Below are 21110 nucleotides of genomic sequence, written 5' to 3' on the forward strand. Positions count from 1 at the left end.
TTATCAACGTCTAAGTATGATAAACTGTTTTATTAAACATAAGATCACAACTTTTTTTCCTTTTTTTTTTAAGCTTTTTACAAAAGTATTTGAGAAAATAAAAACCGTTAACATAAAAATTTTGAATAACTAAAAACTTTTACAACCCCCAGTTACAATATTTTTAAGAGTTTTTTTCGGAAAAAAAAAGTAAAGTATTAACTCATACGAGCTAAGTTCACATGGTTTCAAGAACTTGTCACTAAATAAGTACTTTACAGATTTCAGGGCTTAAGCTAGAAGTTTAAAGGGTTTGTCACTACTCGTAACAACCACTCGTATAATCCTCAACATATGTAAGATGTATTTTTTAAGATTTTCAGAAGAAAATGACAGGTTACCCACACCATACTTATACCGACACGCATGAATACGCACATCACATGTTGTTCAGTTTTCAGTTTGCAGATTACTTTTATCTTACTTGGGTGGTTTGAGCTAGCTGTGTGTTATTTACTAGTCGTCGTTTTTCAACGATTTTTGTTAAAAGCTTTTGATTGTTTAAATTGCAAAATGTTTGTAGCGTTAAACGCAATGCTAACTTAGCACATATCTTAGTAACTAGTCTTGTGATATATACTGTTTGCATAAGCACCGTTAAAGTTGAACGGTAAAAGTACCCTTAGTTTAAATTTTCAGTACCAAAAAATAGAAATTATCAATTACTTCATGATTGATTGTACTGAATTTTTGTTATTAATAGGCTAGTAGAATTTTTAGATAATATTCAACTTTTTTTTTAGAAGAAAATATCGAAATCCAACAATAATGGTTTTTTTAAATGATATAATAGGTTAAACATTAAACTCTTTTTATTTTCATACCAGTATTATTATAATGTTAAACTTTTTATTTGAGATGGTTTGTTCATCTTCAAAGCTTGGTAAAAAACTATTCAATAACATTTAACATCAAAAACTTGTTTAACAATATAACAATACTGGTATGAAAATAGCATGATAAACAATAACGTCATGCCATAAAAACTATATATGATTTAAGTTTAATTTGATTCTTAAATAAAGAAAGTTAATAGTTTTAAGTATTATTGAATCAGGAACTTACAGTAGAAAGGTATTTCGAAGTTTTATTTAAATGAAAATCTTTTTAAATAATAGTTTTTTTTACCGTCTCTTATATATTCAAGTATTACAAAATTTGTTTGTATTTTAAGTATTTTCTGTCGAAAATTAAGAAACAATTTTTGAAATTATCATAAAGCCTTTGAGAAACATAAATTTACAACTATTATGGTTACAGAATAAAAAAAGATATTGCAAAAAACTAAAATGAAACAGCTATTGCTAGAAAATTTTGATAAAGTATAAATATGTGCGAATGCGAAAAAAGATTAGAAAGTTTATCGATGAGGAAGATACACAAAACCTCAGCAACATTGTTCATAAACTTTTTATCAATATTAATTTTGTTCTCCTCCACAGCACAAGCTACTCACTTCAGGGGAGGCACCGCATGGTGGAGCCCCGTCTCAAACTACAGTGACAACGCAAATAAGGTCTGTTTGCAAATCGTGTGAATTAGAAATTTTCAGAATACAAGGAAAAGTTTCCTATAAATATCATACGAATGTTTAGTAATATACTGTAATTTTTAAACATATGAAACTAAGTTTAACTAGTTTTCATAGAAAATATATCTTAGACAAAAAACTTTCAAAATTTAATTTTTTGAAAATATTCAAAAAAATCAATGTCAGAATAAATTCTTAAGTGAACTAATACATGCTAATGACAACACACATCAAAAACTCATGCTTGTTTGTATACGAATTAAGTTTAATAAAATTTTGAATAAAGTTTAAATTCATTAAAATAATTGATAAGCTTTACAGTTTTAAATTAAGAGAACTCAGATATTCAAAAAATAGTCATCATTTTAAACACTCTTCAGTTTAAGTTTAGATTAAGTTTATTCTATATTGTTTTTCTATAATGTAACTAAAATATAGATAACAAAGTATGCATTTAAGTACTTTTTTACAATAATGTTTTAAATTGTCGATATTATATAAAATTGTATTAATAGTGGTTTTAAAACTTGGCAGTTTTTCAAACTTCTGCAGTGAAATGTTAATAATAAAAAGCAAGAATTAAAATTCAATAAAAAAAATGTAACATTATACAGTTTTTTTGACCAAAATTTTTACTTCCGTTTTCATTCATTTGTTATCATCGCTTTGGACTACTAACAAACCTTTTACAAAGTACGAATAAACAAAAAAAGTGAACATAAATATGATTTATTTGGGTGTGTCGAAATTGCATCGTAACCATTGAAGTGTTTCTTAACAACCACTGAAATTCCTGCTATTTCTCCCCGCCATTTCTTGATTGCTACTTTCGAGTTTAGCTGGTGACATCAACTCTGTGTTAAGATTTTTAGTTTAACATTATTTTTTAAAATTTAACGTTAAAACTATAAGGAAATCGATATATAAATAAACTGTATACTGTTTTTAAATATAACTTTTTATTTCGTTTAGTTGTTAATAATACGTAAAAATAGGCACAAAAGATACAATTTATAGCAAAATTCAAATCTAGTTCCAGTTACTATTTTCTTATCGATTATTTTAAACAACTAAAAAAAATAATTAAGTGCAATAAATGTAATGCGATCAAAATCATGCAAAAATTACTAAGTTTTCGCAAACTTACATTAATTTCGAAAAAAAAACTTTCATCGATTAATAAATACCCTTTATCAGATGAACATTTTTATTCGTTAAACATTAGCGATTAAAACATCTTTGCAAAAATTAAGAATAAATGTAATAGTTTTGAAAACCTACTAAATTTTTACAGTTTTTAGTTTAAGATTCAATAGCAGTACTGCAACTAAGGAATGTAAAAAACAAACGATACTAATTTTATGTTGTTATTTGTTTCGGCAAGTTTTAAGAATACAATCAAAACACAACTTATGTTTTTATGTTTATGGTTTTATGTGTTAAGATATTCGTACAGACATGGGTCAATTTAAAACAAAAGATTTTAGTTAATATACCTATCTCAGTTAGTTAAAGTACTTAATTAATTTACGTTCGAAATTTTTCATTTGACTTTGTTTCCAAAATGAACTGAACTTTTGAAGATGATTTTGATTTCACTTGTAACTGATTATAAAATGTTTTTCAGTTTATAACTTCAGCAAATAGAAATTAAACTGCATTTTAAATATTTTTTAATTCAAAAAAACATTAAAAAACAACACAAAATACTTAATTAACTTCATTATTTAACATTGAAGAAAAAATTAAAAGGATTTACTTATATTTTGATTACTTCATCATAATTATTCAATGTTCATTTCTTATTATGGTATATATTTCTCAAGTGAAAAATTTATTTTAGATAAACATAACTCTTTTACATAAAACCATACTCTTTTCGCTTAAAAAAGGTAATTGTTGGTCACGGTTTAAAAATATAAATGTAACTACTGATAGTAAGTTTAGTACTAGCGATCTGGCAGTGCAGGTTTGAACAACTACGTTTTTTTTCTACTAGGCATTCAGGCTTGAGTACTATGTTGGATGGCGTAACTCGTTCCAAGACTTCGAGTGCGATAGAGACGTGGGTGAAAGATCAGTGATAGGGGACAGCGGAGAGTGGCAGTCCACTGTTGGTGAGCTCGGGCCTGCAGATTTCGTGTGCAATGAGCACGATCCGACTTTGGACTGGATGGTCGGGTACAATGAAATAGTGGTGAACGAAACTAAAGTCAGTGGACAGGATAAATTGACTATATGGTTGGTTATTGCTAGTCAAAAACGTAAAAGTAGTTACTTGGATTTTTTATTTGTTACGCCATTAACAGTGCAGTATTCTGATTCATAAGGCATAATGTATATAATTAGTTTGGCATATCATGTAGTAAATATTTTATATGTATGCCATACCATATAAACTTATATGAATTATATAAAGGTAATTAGTTTTTGAATCTATATTACGTCTAATAAATATATCAACAACGTGCAATAGTCGATTTTATAATCATTGTCAGTAGGTTCATTAAAAAAATATTGTGTAAAGTTTACAGTTTTATGTTATATTTTTTATTAAATCCTTAAGAAAACTTAGTATAATATATATTATATGCAAACAGAACTTTTTTTGTTCTCATGGAAGCACATTGTACAAATAGTAAGTTAAACAATATATCTTAACCGATTGCATATTATTATATAATACTATTATAAATCTAAATACTATCTAACGCGATTGCAGATATTTGTAACTAATTTAAAACTTAACTTTGTAATTTATTTACATTTAAAACCATATAGTTATTGTTGTTGTTTATTTTATGCGGTTTAATTACTTTTTTACACAATAATCGAGAAAATATTTATAAGCCACTATTCTAAAAAGTAACAAACACCATTTTATATATTTGTTTTTAATATCTAAACTTTAAAGTTCTATAAGTTCACCTTTTTTTTACTTAAAAACATTATTAGCATACAATGAAAACAGATAACTATACTTATCAGCGAAAACGTTTTTAGTTGTAAACTATATAAGTTCATTTAAGTTACATGTTTAGGATTATAAATTTAAAAATGCAGTATCAAGTTTTATAAAGTTTTGCGTAAAAGTTATTTTCTATTTATATTATATTTTTATTAAACACTTTTAGTTATTGTTAAAGCTGAAAGTTACACTCAAAACTGTTATTTTTTTAGTAAAAATATTATGTTAGTATTGTATCCAAAAAAAACCTTAATAAATGCGTGAAACTGCAGTGCAATTAGCTACAAAGATGGTCGAAATACTTGTTTGATAAAGAAATAACAATAACATCAATCATGTTTTTAAGCCTAATTTGCTTTCACATTAATGACTTTGAAGTTATTAAAAGGCCTCTGAATTTTCTAAGATATCGAGAAGGTTTACGAGAATTTTACACGCTTTCTTGATCTTACTCTATTCTTACTACCCGCTATTTGGAATTGTGCCAGAACAAATTCGATAAAGTTTCATTCTTCGAAACAGTAGTAATTTGCGTTGCGACGTCCAACACGCGTATTTTTTTCGTAATAAATTGCTTTATAGTAGTAAACAAGTTCATTATGTTGTATCATGATGTCATGGTCAACCTAGCTTTTTTTTTTAATTCTATAATACTTTTATAACTATAGAGTTAATTTGTTTGTATAAACCAAAATTACTTATACCAAGTTGAAACTTAAAATAATGTTTATTATATTTTTTCTTTTATTTATTCTTTTATCTAAGTATCAAAGTTATCAGTGTGGTGTAAAGTGGTATTAGTAATTATTATTTGTTGAAAGTTAATTTTGTCGTTGAAAAAACTAAATAAAAATAAAGTTAAACTTTATACCACAATATTCTAAACCTTAACTTATTTAGTTGTTTTAAAAAAAAGTTTCTAAAGTTTTGGTTATCATTTGATTTTAGTTTTTAATTTCACAAAAAACAATCGATTTTTTTTAGTTTTTTACAATAAACAGTTAATACATCTGAGAACTGAAAATTAACCATCAAGCGATGGAAAAGTTTATGTTCTAATTGATTTATGTGTAGCTTAATGTATCTATAATTTACTCTTTGAGTATTCATATGAGTATGCATAAAAGTTAGTACACAGTTTTTGTCTTCTTAAAAATAGAAAATTTTGAAGTGATTGTTATCATTGTGAACTTAAATATTTTTTCTAAATATTCGTTACATAATTTAATACTCATATTTAAGAGAAAAGTTCTGATATGAAATATTTGTTTTAATTTTTTTCAAATAATTTTCAAAACTTTATTGAAAACTATCAAAATTATTATCAATTTCAGTTTTCGTGTTTTTAAATCGTTTAGGCCACTCAAACAAATTTGTTTTTCAAAATTAAATTGTATATATCTATGCTGCTTCTTAATATTTTTGATTCGAAATTTTTAAACATTAGACAAAACTTATTTCATATAAATTTTTAAAGGAAGTTAGTTATAGACAAAAATAACTATTTTTAATTTTAAGTAAACAGAGTAATAAAACATATATTATAGAAACTAATTGGAAATTTTCTTTGAACTGTCTCAAGAATTTTTTCTATACCTTAAGATATTGTATTTATTATTAGTTAACTGACTCGCTTTTATAAAACTAGATAATTAGAGTAACTAATAAATCATAGCTGATTAAATCAATTGATAACTTTATTTAATGGAAACATGATTATACAATTTAATTTTTTAATACTGGTTGTTGTTTAATGATAACACGTAACTAGTTAAGCGAGCTGTTTCTACAACATTTAATTTTTTTTTATGTTTTTCGCAACATTTCATAGAAAAGAAAGCTATAGTTGTTTTCATACAGAATTTTTTTTTAAGTGCTTTAGTACAGTTTTTAAATGATTAGTTTCGAAAAACTTATTCTTGACAGTCCATAAGTTTTTAAATCGTTTTTAAGATGAGAAGGCCTCGAGCATTGAAGTAGAGTTATAAACTGTTTATAAACGGAGAACTTCTAGTTTTTATCTAAAAATAGTTTCTATTCACAAAACAAGTTTAAAATTCTTAAACCTTTCTTGAAAAAACTTTTCATAGCAGTATTAAAAATATACATATACTAAAATATTAGTATATTTATAAACATATCAAAAAAAATTTAGTGTCAATAAATAAATTTTTAGCTAAAGAACAACTTTAGTAAGTAAAACTAAAAGTTTTCTTAAAACTACGACATAGAATGATATGCAAAGCTATTTTTAGACAAAAAAAAAGTTGACTTTGCCACACTTGATTTTATATAAAGCATCGTATTTTAGTTCTAGTAGAACAGTCAGAGTACATAAGAGTTAATAAAACGTATAAAATTAGAAACTGATATTTTTATAATTATGTCTAGTTTAAACTTTAAAACAAATATACATAAAGTTGAATTAAAAGAGTCAGGTTCTTGAAATGTTTTTAAATTTAATATAACTAATTTTTCTATAAATTATTTAAGAATAAAAACAAAAACAGTAAAAACACTATATAAACGCTTTATAAGTTTTAAAGCATTTCAAAAAATCTAAAAATATATTTATTCTATTGTAAACTTTATTTTAAGTTGGTAGAGAATAACTCAGTTTAATATAAACAATCTTAACACAGACTTGTTTTACATTTGACGATTTATGACGTAACTATTTTTAACAAATGTTTTTTTTTTCACTATAAAAGGTTAGTTTTTAGTAACCCTTATCTGATATGCAACTAAACAAAAATATTAAAAAACTTTATGTTTCTTTTATTAAAAATTTTCATTTAAATTTGTGTAAATATTTTTTAATAATTGTCAAACTGTTTTTTTTAATGATTTTTTTTTTAAAAGTAATTATACTTTTATTATATTAACCATAAAAACAGGTATACCGGCAGATGTTGGATAGACAAGCTATACTACCCCGGATGTGCCTGGAACCTCACGCTAGAAACCCATTTGGGAATCAGGTCTGACATTGGTAAACCTAACTCTACTCCTAGATCTGGTTCTATCCCTATAAAAAGGTAAACTTAAAGAGAAATTTGATACTATATTTTAATAATTACTGTGGTAATATTATTGCAAAATTGTGAAAATGAAAGCAGATGTTTTTAGTAATTTAAACTATAATTGCAGTTTTTGTTTATAGCATTTAAAAATATTGTATAATATTTAGTAATATAAAAACTTTAATTTTTAGTTTTCATAACTTAAAACTTTTATCCGAGTAATAAAGTAAGATCAGTATTGAAAAGAAAATATCAAACTAGTATAAAAACACGACAAGTTATTTTTTACTACTTAGTTTTCTTTTGCTTAAAATAATAACTTATACCTTCATATAAAGTCAAAACAATAATTTCTAATGGTCCTTAAAATTATTTGCTAAATATCAAACATTAAGAAAAGGGACTTGTTTTTGATAATTTATTTTAAGTTTTACGTGAGTCATGAGAAAGGGTTTTTTGTTTTTCTTACTAAAATAAACATACACTAATGTATTTTTACTAATATAAGCAATTACATTTGTTTTATACTAAAACAAAAATTATAACCACTACTGCAAAATCAAAACAAAACTTGTAATTTTTTTCAATCAATAATAATAACAAATTAAACAGTATTCTTTCTTTATCACACTAGCACAAGTTTCTGTGTGTTAATGGGTTAACACACTCCAAATTTCAAATCATAATAACTCGAAACTAAACTTTAAACAGATTACAGGCTGGGTGCCCGACGACAATTGAGATACCAACAACAGACCCGGATGGAGATCGAGTGAGATGCAGATTCTCGGAAACTGCTGACGAATGTGGTGACGTATGTCAGCACTTCCCATTCTTCACGTTTATTGAAGTTTGTTTGATCTATATAATTAGTTATTGAACTCATTTAAATTTTAGCACCGCTTTTGATTTTCTATAACACGGAAAAAAATCTTAATTTTTATTCGAGAAGTCTTACTTACTCTTCTCATTAGTACTTTTGCAATAATGTAAAGGATGTATATAGGATATTTTGTTGTTTTTTCTAATTTTTGTGTGTTTAGCTTTCGTTTAGATATTACAACAAGATTTTAACTGAGTAAAAAAGAATAATGTTTATACAAGTTTTGATACATAAAAAGACTCTTGTTCATAAGTTACTGGTTTTACTAAATACTCTCATACAATAATATTTCTTTATTTAGTGGTGTATTTTTTATGAGATTATTTAAGTAAGTATCAAATAGCTTAAAGTACTTTTATAAAAGTCAAAAAGGTTAAATTAAGAAATTTCCAACACAACTTTTTAAAGATTAGCAGCGAAACTTATTGGTTTCAACCTTTAATCAAACTATTTATTTTAATTTAAAGTGAATGTTTTTGTTGTTTTAAAGTTTTTCTTTACCTTTAGTATATAAGTTTATTATTTGAATTACAGTTAAATAAATCTTTTTTTAAGCATGTAAAACTTAAAATATTTAAAACAAAAAAAAAAATATCAAGTTTAAAGTTTAAGCGTAACTTTTATAATTTTTTTTTTAGTAAATTTTATAATAAGAATTTGTATATTTTTTTAATAAAAAAAGGTTTAAAAGTGTACAATTCTTTTAACGACTTTTACAATAGATATACAACAACGAAAATAGTACACTTTCTTTGAAACATAAAAAAAAAATAACTAAAACCAAAAACCAAGACAAAGCTTGTAGTATCATTGTTTTACTTTTATTATAAAATGTTTTAAATTACTGCCTTTAATCAACTTAAAAACTTTTAAATTACGACGTCTGCAAAAACTTTTTATTTGACAAAACAAAATTTGTGCATTTTAAAAATTATTATTATTTTTTTTTAATTACTTGCTCTGATTACTAGTAAAAATTTTTCTAATTGAATTTAAATAGAATTTTTATTCATAACATGTATAATTAATTAGTATAAAAAGTTTGGTAGCAATAAGTTAAAGTTTTCAATTATATTTTTACAACTAATTCAATACCGCACTACTTAATTAGAATGTTTAGCATTTAAAACAGCAGTTTTACTCTTTATAAGTATTTTTTTACTTGCCTATTTACAGCAGCAGAAGTTCTTTATTGAGTAAAGATACACTTTAATAGTCTACTTCATAAATATTTCATTAACAATAGAGTTATTTACTGATATAACTTAGCCAGATTTTTTTAATTAAAAAAAATAAAATATTAAGCTTTTTTAAACTATATCAAAAGTAACTTTGAAGATACTAATTCGACGTTTACTCTCAACAAGTGAGTTTGCAACCTTTCAAGCGATATAAAAGTACTGTAGCTCATTTTAAGGCTTATAAATTACAAAAAGTTAATAAAAGTATTTGAAAGTTACACAATAAAAGCAAATCAATTGAGAATAGCTAAGAAGTCTAACAATGTCTTGTATCTATTAGTATTCAAAAACTTTTATGTAATTAATAACTTTTTGTTAGTATATATTTAGGAAACTTAATTAACAAGCATAATTTTTAGTTTTTATACGAAAAGTGTTTCAAAATCTTTTATTTTTTAGTTTTCTTACAACTAAACATATTTCTTTTATTTTTCAATTTAATTAACTTATACTTTTGGTTAACGAATAAATATATTTAAAACCAACTTAGATGTTTTTAAAATAAGATTGTAAAAAAAATTGTAAAAAATTATTGATTATTTTAGTTTGTTAAAAAAAGTGCTTTGTAGAAAACATTTCTTCTTTTTTTTTTTGTTTTATAACTGTTTTTTATCAAAAATTTACATTACTTAAATCGTTAACCTACATTAGCTGGTTTTAAACATCAACATGCATAAAATTACTAATTAGGATTTTGTAGGCAAACATAAAAAAAAAACAGCTTTTATGTTGAAATAAATGTTATGTTAAGCGTAAATTCATTGTATATCACTAACTTTTTTTTTGGAAACTTTATTTTGTAGAGTTGTTCTAAAAATAAGTAAACATCAGCTTAACTTCAAAAGGTATTTAAGGTAGTAAACAAATTTGGTTTTGAGTTGAACAAATTGCTATTAAACGTTTAAAAGAAGTTTGTGAAGCTGAAACAAACATATATGACCGAAATTCTTAAAATAAAATAGTGTTAAAGGGTAATTATGGGATGAAGTTTGGGATAAAATGATTTAGGATGACTTTCCTGTCTGATAAGTACAGTCATTTGTCTACTTTCGTTAGCAGAATGTAATCGTGAACTATATCGTTTGTGTATATAAAAAAAAATATCTAATTAAATTTCAATAAAGTTTTTTGATGACATTTTTTACGATGGTAGAATATTAAATTGAAAATGAATGTTGTTTTTATTTTTACTGTTTAGTTTTTTTTTTCTTAAATATATTTTTAAGGTATTAAGTTCTTTTAGAACATTGATAAACTTTAATTTAAAGTATAGTACTAATTTTTTAATTTAGTTTTAAGAAAAACTGAAAAAAAAGCTGTTATTTTATAACACTTATTTGCTATATTCATTATTACTAGAAGATTGTAGGTAAAGTTTTTAAAGTCTCGAAAACTTATTGCTTGTTAGAAATTTTAAAACTTTTATGATATTTTTGTGGTTTTAAATCAAAGAAACTGTTTCAGAACATTTTTAATTTAACGAGTAAAGATTTATAAAAAATTTAACCGAAACCTAATTTTTTTAATAACATTTTACCCAAAAAAGTTTACAGAAGGTTTTTCAAATGAACTTCGAACAACTTAATATAAATTATCAAACACCAGGACACATGCGTACTATCTTATAATGGTGGTGGTAGCGAGGCCCTGGTAACAGTTGCTGTCATAGTTGAAGATTTTCCTCGCAATGCTTTTGTGATGCATGAGGGAACGCCTAATGAGGAAATATACTCCCGTAATGACGTAATTAGCAAAATTCCTCTACAATTTTTGGTTTCTTGTTAGTTTTATTTTGTTTTTGTAGAGCATGGCAAACTCAAGTAAACTATTACAAAAAGGCAACATCAGAAAAATAAAGTTTTAAATTGCTTTATTCTGTTTTATAACATTTTTGTAATCCGATTAAGTTATACTAGTTTATTTTGAAATGACTGTTCGTATTTAAACCATCAATTAGAATTATTTGTTTTTTACAGCATCAAATTGAGAAGTATAGTACTGATCATTTCATTTAAAACAGAAATTCGTATTGAGAGCTGTACTTTTTGTTTGTTAGTATATATGCTTGCTTTTAAAGAGTCTGTTTAACTTTTTTATTTAGAAGGGTTTTACTCCGTAGTTTTTATTCCATATGCCGTAATTTCAATTTAAAACAAAGAATTCTTGGCTGTTTATTGTCATCTCAAGGAATAAAATATAAGCAATAAAGTCAAAACAAATGACTATCAATATAATTTTTAGTTTATTGAACGACAAAAAAAAAACGCTCAAACTGTTTGGTCCTAGGACCTGGTGCACGAAAAAAACCTTTAAGTTATCGAGTGACACACAACTTGAATACCTCTTAACGTCTTGTCGAGGACAGATATAGATGCTTTTTTATGACATGCTTAGCTTTTAGACTAGTTTAATTAACTATTTTTATTTAACTTAAGTGTAAGTTAATTTTTGTATGGAATTTTGTAAGTAAAAAACTGGTAAAACTAAACACTTTTTTGTTAGAGGTAAAAATTTTCAAGTAAACACTATTGCTATAAGCTTTCTAATTACTAATGACAAAATAAATACAGTAATTTAGGTATTTCTTAAAGCTTGAAAAATTTTAATATCCTAATTTTTTCCAAAAATTACTAAGTAAAAATTTTTAACTTGAAACTTTTATTAGTTTTACTATCATTTAGTTTGTGCATAATTATAGTAATATAAATATATTACTTCCCCTCCAGCAGTTGAGATCTCTCTATTTGTTTTCTTAAAACCAAAATATATAATAATTATAGTAAAATGATAAATAAGTCTATAAAAGTGCAAGGTTTAATTTTAAATTTGTAGTTTAAAATTGTATCAAAAGTTTGATTTTTTATTTAATTTATCATCTAAAAACTTATTTCTTTTAAACTAAAAACAAATAGCATAAATATGAGTTAAATCATTAATCAAAGCTAGAAATCGGAAGATTTTTGTACTATTCTATCAGCTTTTGATAAATTAAGTTTGTCTGAGTTCATTAGCGTAATCAATATAAAAATAGATTCATTTTTATTATACATGTTATAACTAAAATCTTATTATCGTTAGTCATTAAAAAAAAAGATTTAATGTTTAAATTGATATCTTTGTTGTTCTTTTAAATTAAACTGTGATAGAAACAGTCTAAAACTTCTATGCATTACAAAATTTTGTACATTAGTTTACTTCTCAAAGACTTTCTCAAATACGTACATTTAAGAGTCTAGGACTGGCATATGCTAAAACATTTTGTTGTACTGCCGCATAAAATATTTGCACACGTGACCCAAACAGCTCATTATGGTATTAGTACACTTTAACAGCATTTTATTTAGGGTTATATTTTTGTTGTACATAGCTAAAATGTATCAATAAACTAGTAAAAAACATTTTGAACTACTGTAAAAAGTTTTATTAAAAATAGAAATAAAACCACTAACACACTTAATGACAAAGGAAAAAATATTAGAATTTAGCAGTTTTAAATACAATTTTTTTTTTTCTGCTTAAAATTAAATTCAACCAGCAATACATGTGATTTATGTGATTTTTAACACAAAAGACTAAAAAAGCTTTCATATTATCATTGTTTATTGAAATACAAAAAAAACGCTCAAACTATTTTGTCCTAGGACCTGGTTTACGAAAAAACCTTTTGGTTATATAATTGTATTAATTTAAAAACAGTTTACACTTCGGACGATGCCTGCAATGTGCGCCCATTTTTCGTGCGCCCTACACCCCCTGACGGACAAACTGTAACTGCTATTGTCGGAAGTCAACTGTTGCTTCGAATATACGCTAAACCTACATCGTCCTCTGAAAAGTTTTTTTTAATTATGAATGTTTTAACATCAATAAAAAACAACAATTTTTAGTTAATTAAATAAAGTTGTTTATTTTAAGTAAAAAAAAACTGTTTTGAACTTTTTTTAAACCTTATAAAGTTCTTAAACTATTATCATAAACATATTCTTTAAAGTGTATAGTTAACCTTTTATTTCAGAATAAGACTTGAATTTTAAACTTTGTGTCCTAGTGCTTCATTAAAATGGTTTATTTTTCTAAAGTGTACATTATAACATTCGTTGTTAGAAGCTTTTATAATTTATGTAATATTAATACCTTAACCATTGTTATGGAAAAAAAGTTTTTTAGTTGCTTTAAAATAAAACTTCAAATAAAAAACATAGTTTATAATAAAAAGACTGTTGAGCTAATTTTCCGTTTTAAATATAAATTCATTAAATTTAAGAAACCTAAAACTCGGTAGCGGCTACGGCTGGTGAAAAAGTTTTAATATTGAAAAAAATAACACAATCAATGTTTAACCATCACAATGGTAAATAATTAGCGAAAATATTTAGATTTTTTTTTCATAAATGCACATTGTTTTTACAACTTACCATTTTCACCGTTTTTCTTGCAGTAAAGTTATTATTACTTCTACAACAAAAACTAATTTATAATGTTTTCTATTTATTTGTTCGATTAAGTTTTGTGAATATCAAACAGCTAAATGTGTAGTAGCAATTTGTTTTTAACACTTAATATTGACTTAAATTTTAAACAAATTATAACCAAAAACTTTTATTCAGCATTACTGACGTTGTTTTTGTATTTCCGCGTGGAGCACGAAAAACCCCCGTTACGAGGGTTAAAAACGACATACACACAGTGAATGTTACATGGGTGCCCACTTCAGCACACATTGGTACCAACATATTTTGCTTCTCTGCAAAAGAATCTTCTAGGTTTGTATATCATTTGAAAGGTATTTGTATCACTGTAATGTTCTTACCGCAATTAATTTATGAAGTATTTAAAGTATATCACTAATTTAATAAACTGCTTTTTTTGCTGTTTCTTAAAAGATTCAAAAAACTTAATACAAATATTAAAGTAGTATTTAAGTTAAATAGTAAACATTACTTTATTTTATTGCTATCATAAAAAAATGAAAGTACAAAACTGTAAGTTTAAAAAAAATAAATTTCTAATACTTTTAGTTTACCTGTTTTATACTTTTCAAGTAGTAAATATGAAATTTATACACAAATATAGAAAAACTATAAAAATTTTACTAAAATTTATTTATTGATTTATTATCCTTTTACTACTTTTTATTGAATAAAAAAGAAAGTTAGATTTCTAACTTGAAAAAAAAAATTTTTTAAGATGTCTTTTATTAAGAAAACTTTTTTATTAAAAATATTACATTTACCTATCTGCAAAAGCGTTGCCCAACTGTCATTCAAATACAAAAAAAAAGAAAAGTGAAAATAAATGATTAGATCTTTAATACTTTACCAAATAAGCTGGAAAAATAACTTATTAACTTATTTAACTTTAAACTTTTATATTAAAAACATATACTATGCTAAAACATTTCAAATCAACAGTTAAAATATTTTTGTAGAATTTCCGAGCAACGTTGCATAACAGTAGTAGTTGGAGGTTAGTTTGCACATTACTTAGCTTTCAACTTTGTATTATAAACTTGTAAACTTTTAAACTTTTAAAATTGTTAGTTTTATAGTTTGTACTACTATCGAGGTTAGTAAAATGTAATATCTTTAATAAACTTATCTTCTTTAACGATGCTAGTCATTCTTTTAAAACTATGTAAACCGGATAGCTGTATTTACTACATATATATTATTAACAAAGCAAAAATGATGTTCCAAAATGTTGTCTAAACATTATTCGAAAACATAAAACAAAGCTTTAAAATGATGTATAAAATTAAGAACTAATAAGCTAAGTAGTTTAATCTAAATATTTTTCTACTGACACGACAAGTAATTATTAAAACCATTACACAAAAATTAAGATGAAGTGTCAGCTTGTGAGATAGATAATGGAGGATGCAGCGACAAATGCCTTGCACTTGGAACAAATTATTTCTGTGAATGTCCTAGAGACTGCTGGGCTCTCAGTAACGATGAAAGAACATGCAAACGTTAGTTCAAAGAAATAACAAGCTAAATGCATCAAAATAAGATCTGCAATAGAAAAATAATTATTAACAAAACAGAAATAAGTAAAGTAAAAATATCTATTTTAACAGCGGATGTATCAATCGAGTGTTTTCCTTTTTCTATGCAGATTAAAGTGTCTACATGCTCTGTTGATAGCGAAATTGTTACAATTGGACGAGATGAGATTTTTGGTCCTATACCAGAAGCATGTCGAAAAACTGAAGTTAACGGAAGTTATGTCTTTGAATTTAATTTTGACGAGTGCGGTACTTTTTATCAGGTTATTTCTATAATTACTAATAACTGTATTTTTACGAGTAGCTATTTTCTTTATTAATCTATAAAAAATATGACTAATATAAACAATTTACTTTTAGTTTGAAGTTTTACTACACTTTTCGTAATAATAATTTAACAAAATTTCAGGAAGACTTCTGGAATATTACATATTACAACCATGTAAGATTATTTGCTGACCTGAGCGAAGTGGAAGGAAGCTCGCCTATCACTAGAGGGAAATGGTTTGAGTTTTTTTAACATATAGTTTCTGTCTTCAAAAACTTTGCTGTGAACTTTTTTGAAATAGGTATGCTCAAGGAGTGTCGTGCACGTTTGCGAAGTTCGGAAACTTGACCAGCTCTTTTCAACCGCAAAACATTGACGTGCTTTTGTTAGATGTTCCTGGCCTCGGATCATTCTCATTCTTCATCGACTTTTATAACAACGTCACTTTTGATGTAAATTTATTAAATCAATTTTACTTTCCTCTAACTTATTGCATTTGAAAAATATATAAGCTTGAAAAAATCAGCTCCTTGATTTTTTAATTAGGTTTTGTATTATATATATTTTTTTTTTACGTAAATTGTTTTTGGATAGATTATACAATTAATTTTTTTGTTTCAAATTTCTTTAAAGCTTACTGTTTCATTAAAACAACTTCAATTAATTCTTAAAGAAATATTAGATTTTATTAAATAAAAAACGATCTCGTGCTTAACTACTTTAAAAATGGACAGTAATGAGCATCAAATTAACTGAAAAGTAACTAATGCTGTAAAAAAATCACAAACTTAGTTTTTACGGTGTTTTTATTAAACTTGCTTCATTTACTGGGATGCAAATTATATATTTTATAAGCGACCGGTTTCGGTAGCAAAAAATTGCGACCTTTTCAAGCAAAAATAAAATATTAAACTGCATGTAACAATGTTAGTTATATGCATATAAATATTAAACTGCATATAACAATGTTAGTTATATGCATATAACTAACATTGTTAAATGTAGTTTAATATTTTATTTTTGCTTGAAAAGGTCGCAAATTTTTGCCACCGAAACCGGTCGCGAATAAAATATATAATTTGCATAAATTTATTTAAATAAGCTCTTTACATCCCTGTAAATTGATCTTTTTTTTTTACTTAAGGCAAATAACTATATTAAACTTGCTTCAAATTATAATACTGAGATAAAGACTTTTTTACGTGAATAATTTGAAAGCAGTGAATTAACCAGCTTATATCTTAAAAAAGTTGAATTGTTTTTATATTAATTTTTTACATTGAGTTTTTGCTATCCAACTAAAGAATTTTTATAATGAAAGTCACAGTTTAACCTTAAAAATATTTAAAACAAACAAAGCAGAACGACTTAAAAAACGTTTTTTTTGTTATTTTCATTATATTAAGTATGTCTCAAATACACATCTATAACACAAATTCTAGTATTTAATAAATACGTTTTATATAAAACTTAAAGATTTTTTTAGTATTTTTAGCCTAAAACATACTTCTAGGAAGCTACAAGTCCTTACGACTACCCTGTACCCGCTACAATAAACAGTGACATATATTTTGCTGTTAGAGCGGTAGGGGGATCCCCTGGGATGCAACTGTATACTATGAGATGTGATGCCCTTCCGACCAGCGACGTCACAGAAACAACTCCAAGATACTCAATGATCAGCAATGGGTTTGTGTACCAGCATCTAGTATCTTCAAAACCTTCTTATGATATTTTACAACATAAAATCTTGATGGTCTTGGATATAAAGTGTTTTAAATAATAAAATTGAACTTAAGAGTTTTATCAAAGACATTATTGTCGTAAAGTTACCCTTTTTTAGTTTAATAATAATTTAATTATTAAATAAGGTTTTAATAAACATTTTGATATTATTAAATGTTGCTTTAACACTAAAAGTTAGAACTGGCTCTATAAATTTTATATTTTACTTTTAAAAGATGACACTAAGCCCTTTAATAAATACAAAACATTTTTTAAACTTACATATTAAAAATTTTAGCCTAAATAAGTTTTATAAACAAAATTATATATTTAAACTTCGATTAATTAAGTTTAAAGCTTATATTAATGTTATAATTACGAAGTAATGTATACATCTTTACAATTAAAAAAATCAATTTGAAATAAATCGAACAATCACCAAAAGGTGTTTAGAAGATGCCACTATGCGGGAATACCCAACAAACTCACCTATGGAAAAAAGGTATTCTATCAAAGCGTTTCAATTTCGCGACAGCCTGCTAAATAACCAATCAGCCGTTGTTTTCATTCAAGTATGTTGTTTTTTCTTAACAGAAGTGTAATTAAATTCGTAAATTTTTATAAGAAATTATAATTATTAAAAATTTGTTAGTTTTGTTTTGTCAGTTCTTAATGTCTATTCAACTCTTAAAAACAAGTTTAATTTTATTACTTATAAAATGTTCGACTCATATGATTTATTTCTGTACAAAATTGGTTTTTAAACAAAAGTTTAACGAAAACTATTTCAAAATAAGAAAAACATTTTAGTTTTCTTATTGACTTGAAAATTCCACAGCACAATAGTTTTTTGTACTTTGTTTTTAAAGAATATTTTATAGAATTTAATAGCTAAATCATTAAGCTAAAATACTTTCTTTTGAGCTCAGGTTTATTAGGTGCTAAAGCCAATAGAAAAACTAGGTCATTTTAGATTTTTTTTAGTCTTCGTAGCATATCTCATACAATAAATTTAGTTTTTTTTTTTAGTATTCTTCAGTGAACCAACTTAATAGTACTTATTATTAATTTAAAATGTCTTTGTTGTTTATATAAACAAAATATTTTTTGAGGTATACGCTTTTTTTTTTAGTTTTTGTCTTTAATCGGGGTCTAATTTTTAGTCAAAAGCAGTTGTTTTTAATTCTAAATTCACTAACTAAAAAACTAGTTTCAAAACGTCAAACATTTTAAAACTAAAAAAAAGGCTATCTTAATTATTTTTAAATATGTTGTGAGAACTGAGAAACATTATAGACCCTTTTGTGGTCTATATTTGACCCTCGCACCATATTTAAAAAACAAATAAAATAAGCTTTTTTTTTTAACTCGAATTGTTTAACAAAAATAGCGTTATTAGTCAGTGATTTTATACTTTTTTTTATTAATATTTTTTGATGTTTAATTGGTATATAACGATCACCAACAAACTCATAATAATATTTTTTAGTGTCAAGTTGTAGTGTGCACTGTAGGATCTACAATAACAACTTGTTCACAAGGTTGTATTGACGCTACTGCTAGGAAGAAACGTGAAATAAAAGATGCTCTAAATTACAGGTAAAATATATTTAAAGACTTTTCACAATGAATGTTTTAATGTACCGATTTAATTATAAAATTATAATTTATTTACTTTTTAAGTAAAATATAGTATTAATATTTTAATATTTGGTTCCTATATATTTGGTTTCTAGTATGTAGTAGTTTTTGTGACTTATTTTGTCTTTATCTTTAAACAGAAAACACATAAATATGTCCCAAAAATTCTTTGATGATTAATTTTTCTTGCTTAAAGAAGTTTATTATTAAAAGTAGTTAAGTAAATATAAAAACCAAAAAAAAAAAACATATAAATTTTAAAGTATTTACTGACTTCAAGATAAGTTCATATTATAGATATAGGAGGCAGTCACTGAATGAGGATGATGACGAGCCGATAAATAACTCCAACGTCACCGAAACTCCTCTACATGACGTCAGAAGTGACGGAGGAGTTCAAATATTGATTAATTCAGCACCAAACACTGATATTGATGTTATTATCACTGGTTATTTACAAAATTCCTAAATACATGCATCTATAAACACTTATTATACTTTAACTGTAATTTAAAAATGCTTTTTAAGTTTAACATGTTAACTTTAGATTTATTTATTGTCTTAAAATGACAGATACCAAACTCCGTCTAAAAATGATTTTAGTGATATAGGTTTAAATATATGCATATATAGTATTACTTCTTAAAAATTATAGATTTAAAACTATTTGAACTAAAAACGTTTAAATGTAAAACTAAAACTTATACTTAACTAAGTCATGGGTTTAACAAGCTCTAAAGTCTAAATTACTATCATACTCATAGAAATGTTATAATTGAATCTATACACAGAACTTTATATTCTTAAAATTCCCTTGCATCAGATTTTTTGAAATTTAAAACTGATCTAACTAACTAATCTAACTAAATCTTACTACAACAACGTTTTATCAACAAGTTAACTGAACTTCTACATTGTAGACCCTGATAACAACAGTGACAACGTAGTAACTGAAGAAGAACTGGGTTTGGCACTCCTCTCGATAAAAATTGGAATTATTGTTGGTGGGCTGGCCATTGTCCTTTTCTTAGCAGTAGTCGGCGTAGTGTGTTACCACAATAAAGTGGTGCGTCCCAGAGCGGAGGTGCAGCCTACGTATGTCCAAGACATATATTTGCCCAAAAACTTGATGAGAGGCAATCATAAAAGATCGAGTGTGAGCAAGAAAATAACTCAGGAAGATGTTCTGTGGGCACGGAGAGTTGTCAGGTTACCAACAACGGGTTCAATGACAACGCAGCCTAATTATAAGACGAATAGCGACTAACTTTGTATTTTAATTTTTTAATTAAAAATCCTTTTTTTTTCGAATTTATGTTGTGTAAATATATTTGCTTTTTATGTTTTTAAAAACCTCAAATTTTTTAACTTCTTTACGTAAGAAGTTTTAAAAGTTTTTTTTTTTGTAAAAACCTCTAGACTTTTTGTTAAATATGTTTGAAGAATTAATAAAATGCATTAAAGACCAAAACATCATTTAAAAAAAAAAAACTAAATAAAAACAGTTTATACTCTTTATTAGTATACTTTATTTTATAACGATATTTTAATATTTTTTTACATTTATATTTTAACAAAAAACTTAAATACAGTTATTTTAGAAACGTAACAAAAGTCTAACACGGCAGAATTTAAAGTTAGCAATCTGAACCTAAGTTTAAAGTAAAGTAAAATGTGAGACTTTAAAAATACAGCTTTAAAAAAAAGTTATTTAAAAACTTTAGTTAGTATAATTATCTAACACAGTTTGTTAGTACTAAACAGTGAGCTACTTTTTTCTGTTT

The 21110-nt window shown here is 25.1% G+C and overlaps 1 protein-coding gene across 1 annotated transcript; it reads left to right on the forward strand.

Annotated features, from left to right (window-relative positions):
* Nucleotides 1-1303: 1303 nt before the first annotated feature.
* Nucleotides 1304-21110, forward strand: LOC145833970 (uncharacterized). The gene is made up of 17 exons (XM_082941261.1): nucleotides 1304-1555; nucleotides 3570-3811; nucleotides 7436-7576; nucleotides 8273-8411; nucleotides 11291-11465; nucleotides 13382-13520; nucleotides 14293-14448; nucleotides 15114-15151; nucleotides 15528-15656; nucleotides 15765-15955; nucleotides 16102-16196; nucleotides 16262-16412; nucleotides 17474-17649; nucleotides 18131-18257; nucleotides 19175-19284; nucleotides 19624-19775; nucleotides 20247-21110. Exons 1-17 carry the CDS (start codon nucleotides 1370-1372, stop codon nucleotides 20591-20593), a joined length of 2694 nt encoding a protein of 897 aa, XP_082797387.1. The 5' UTR covers nucleotides 1304-1369; the 3' UTR covers nucleotides 20594-21110.

The sequence above is a fragment of the Thalia democratica genome, chromosome 4, assembly GCF_965202585.1.
Source record: "Thalia democratica chromosome 4, ktThaDemo2.hap1.1, whole genome shotgun sequence".
NCBI lineage: Eukaryota > Metazoa > Chordata > Thaliacea > Salpida > Salpidae > Thalia > Thalia democratica.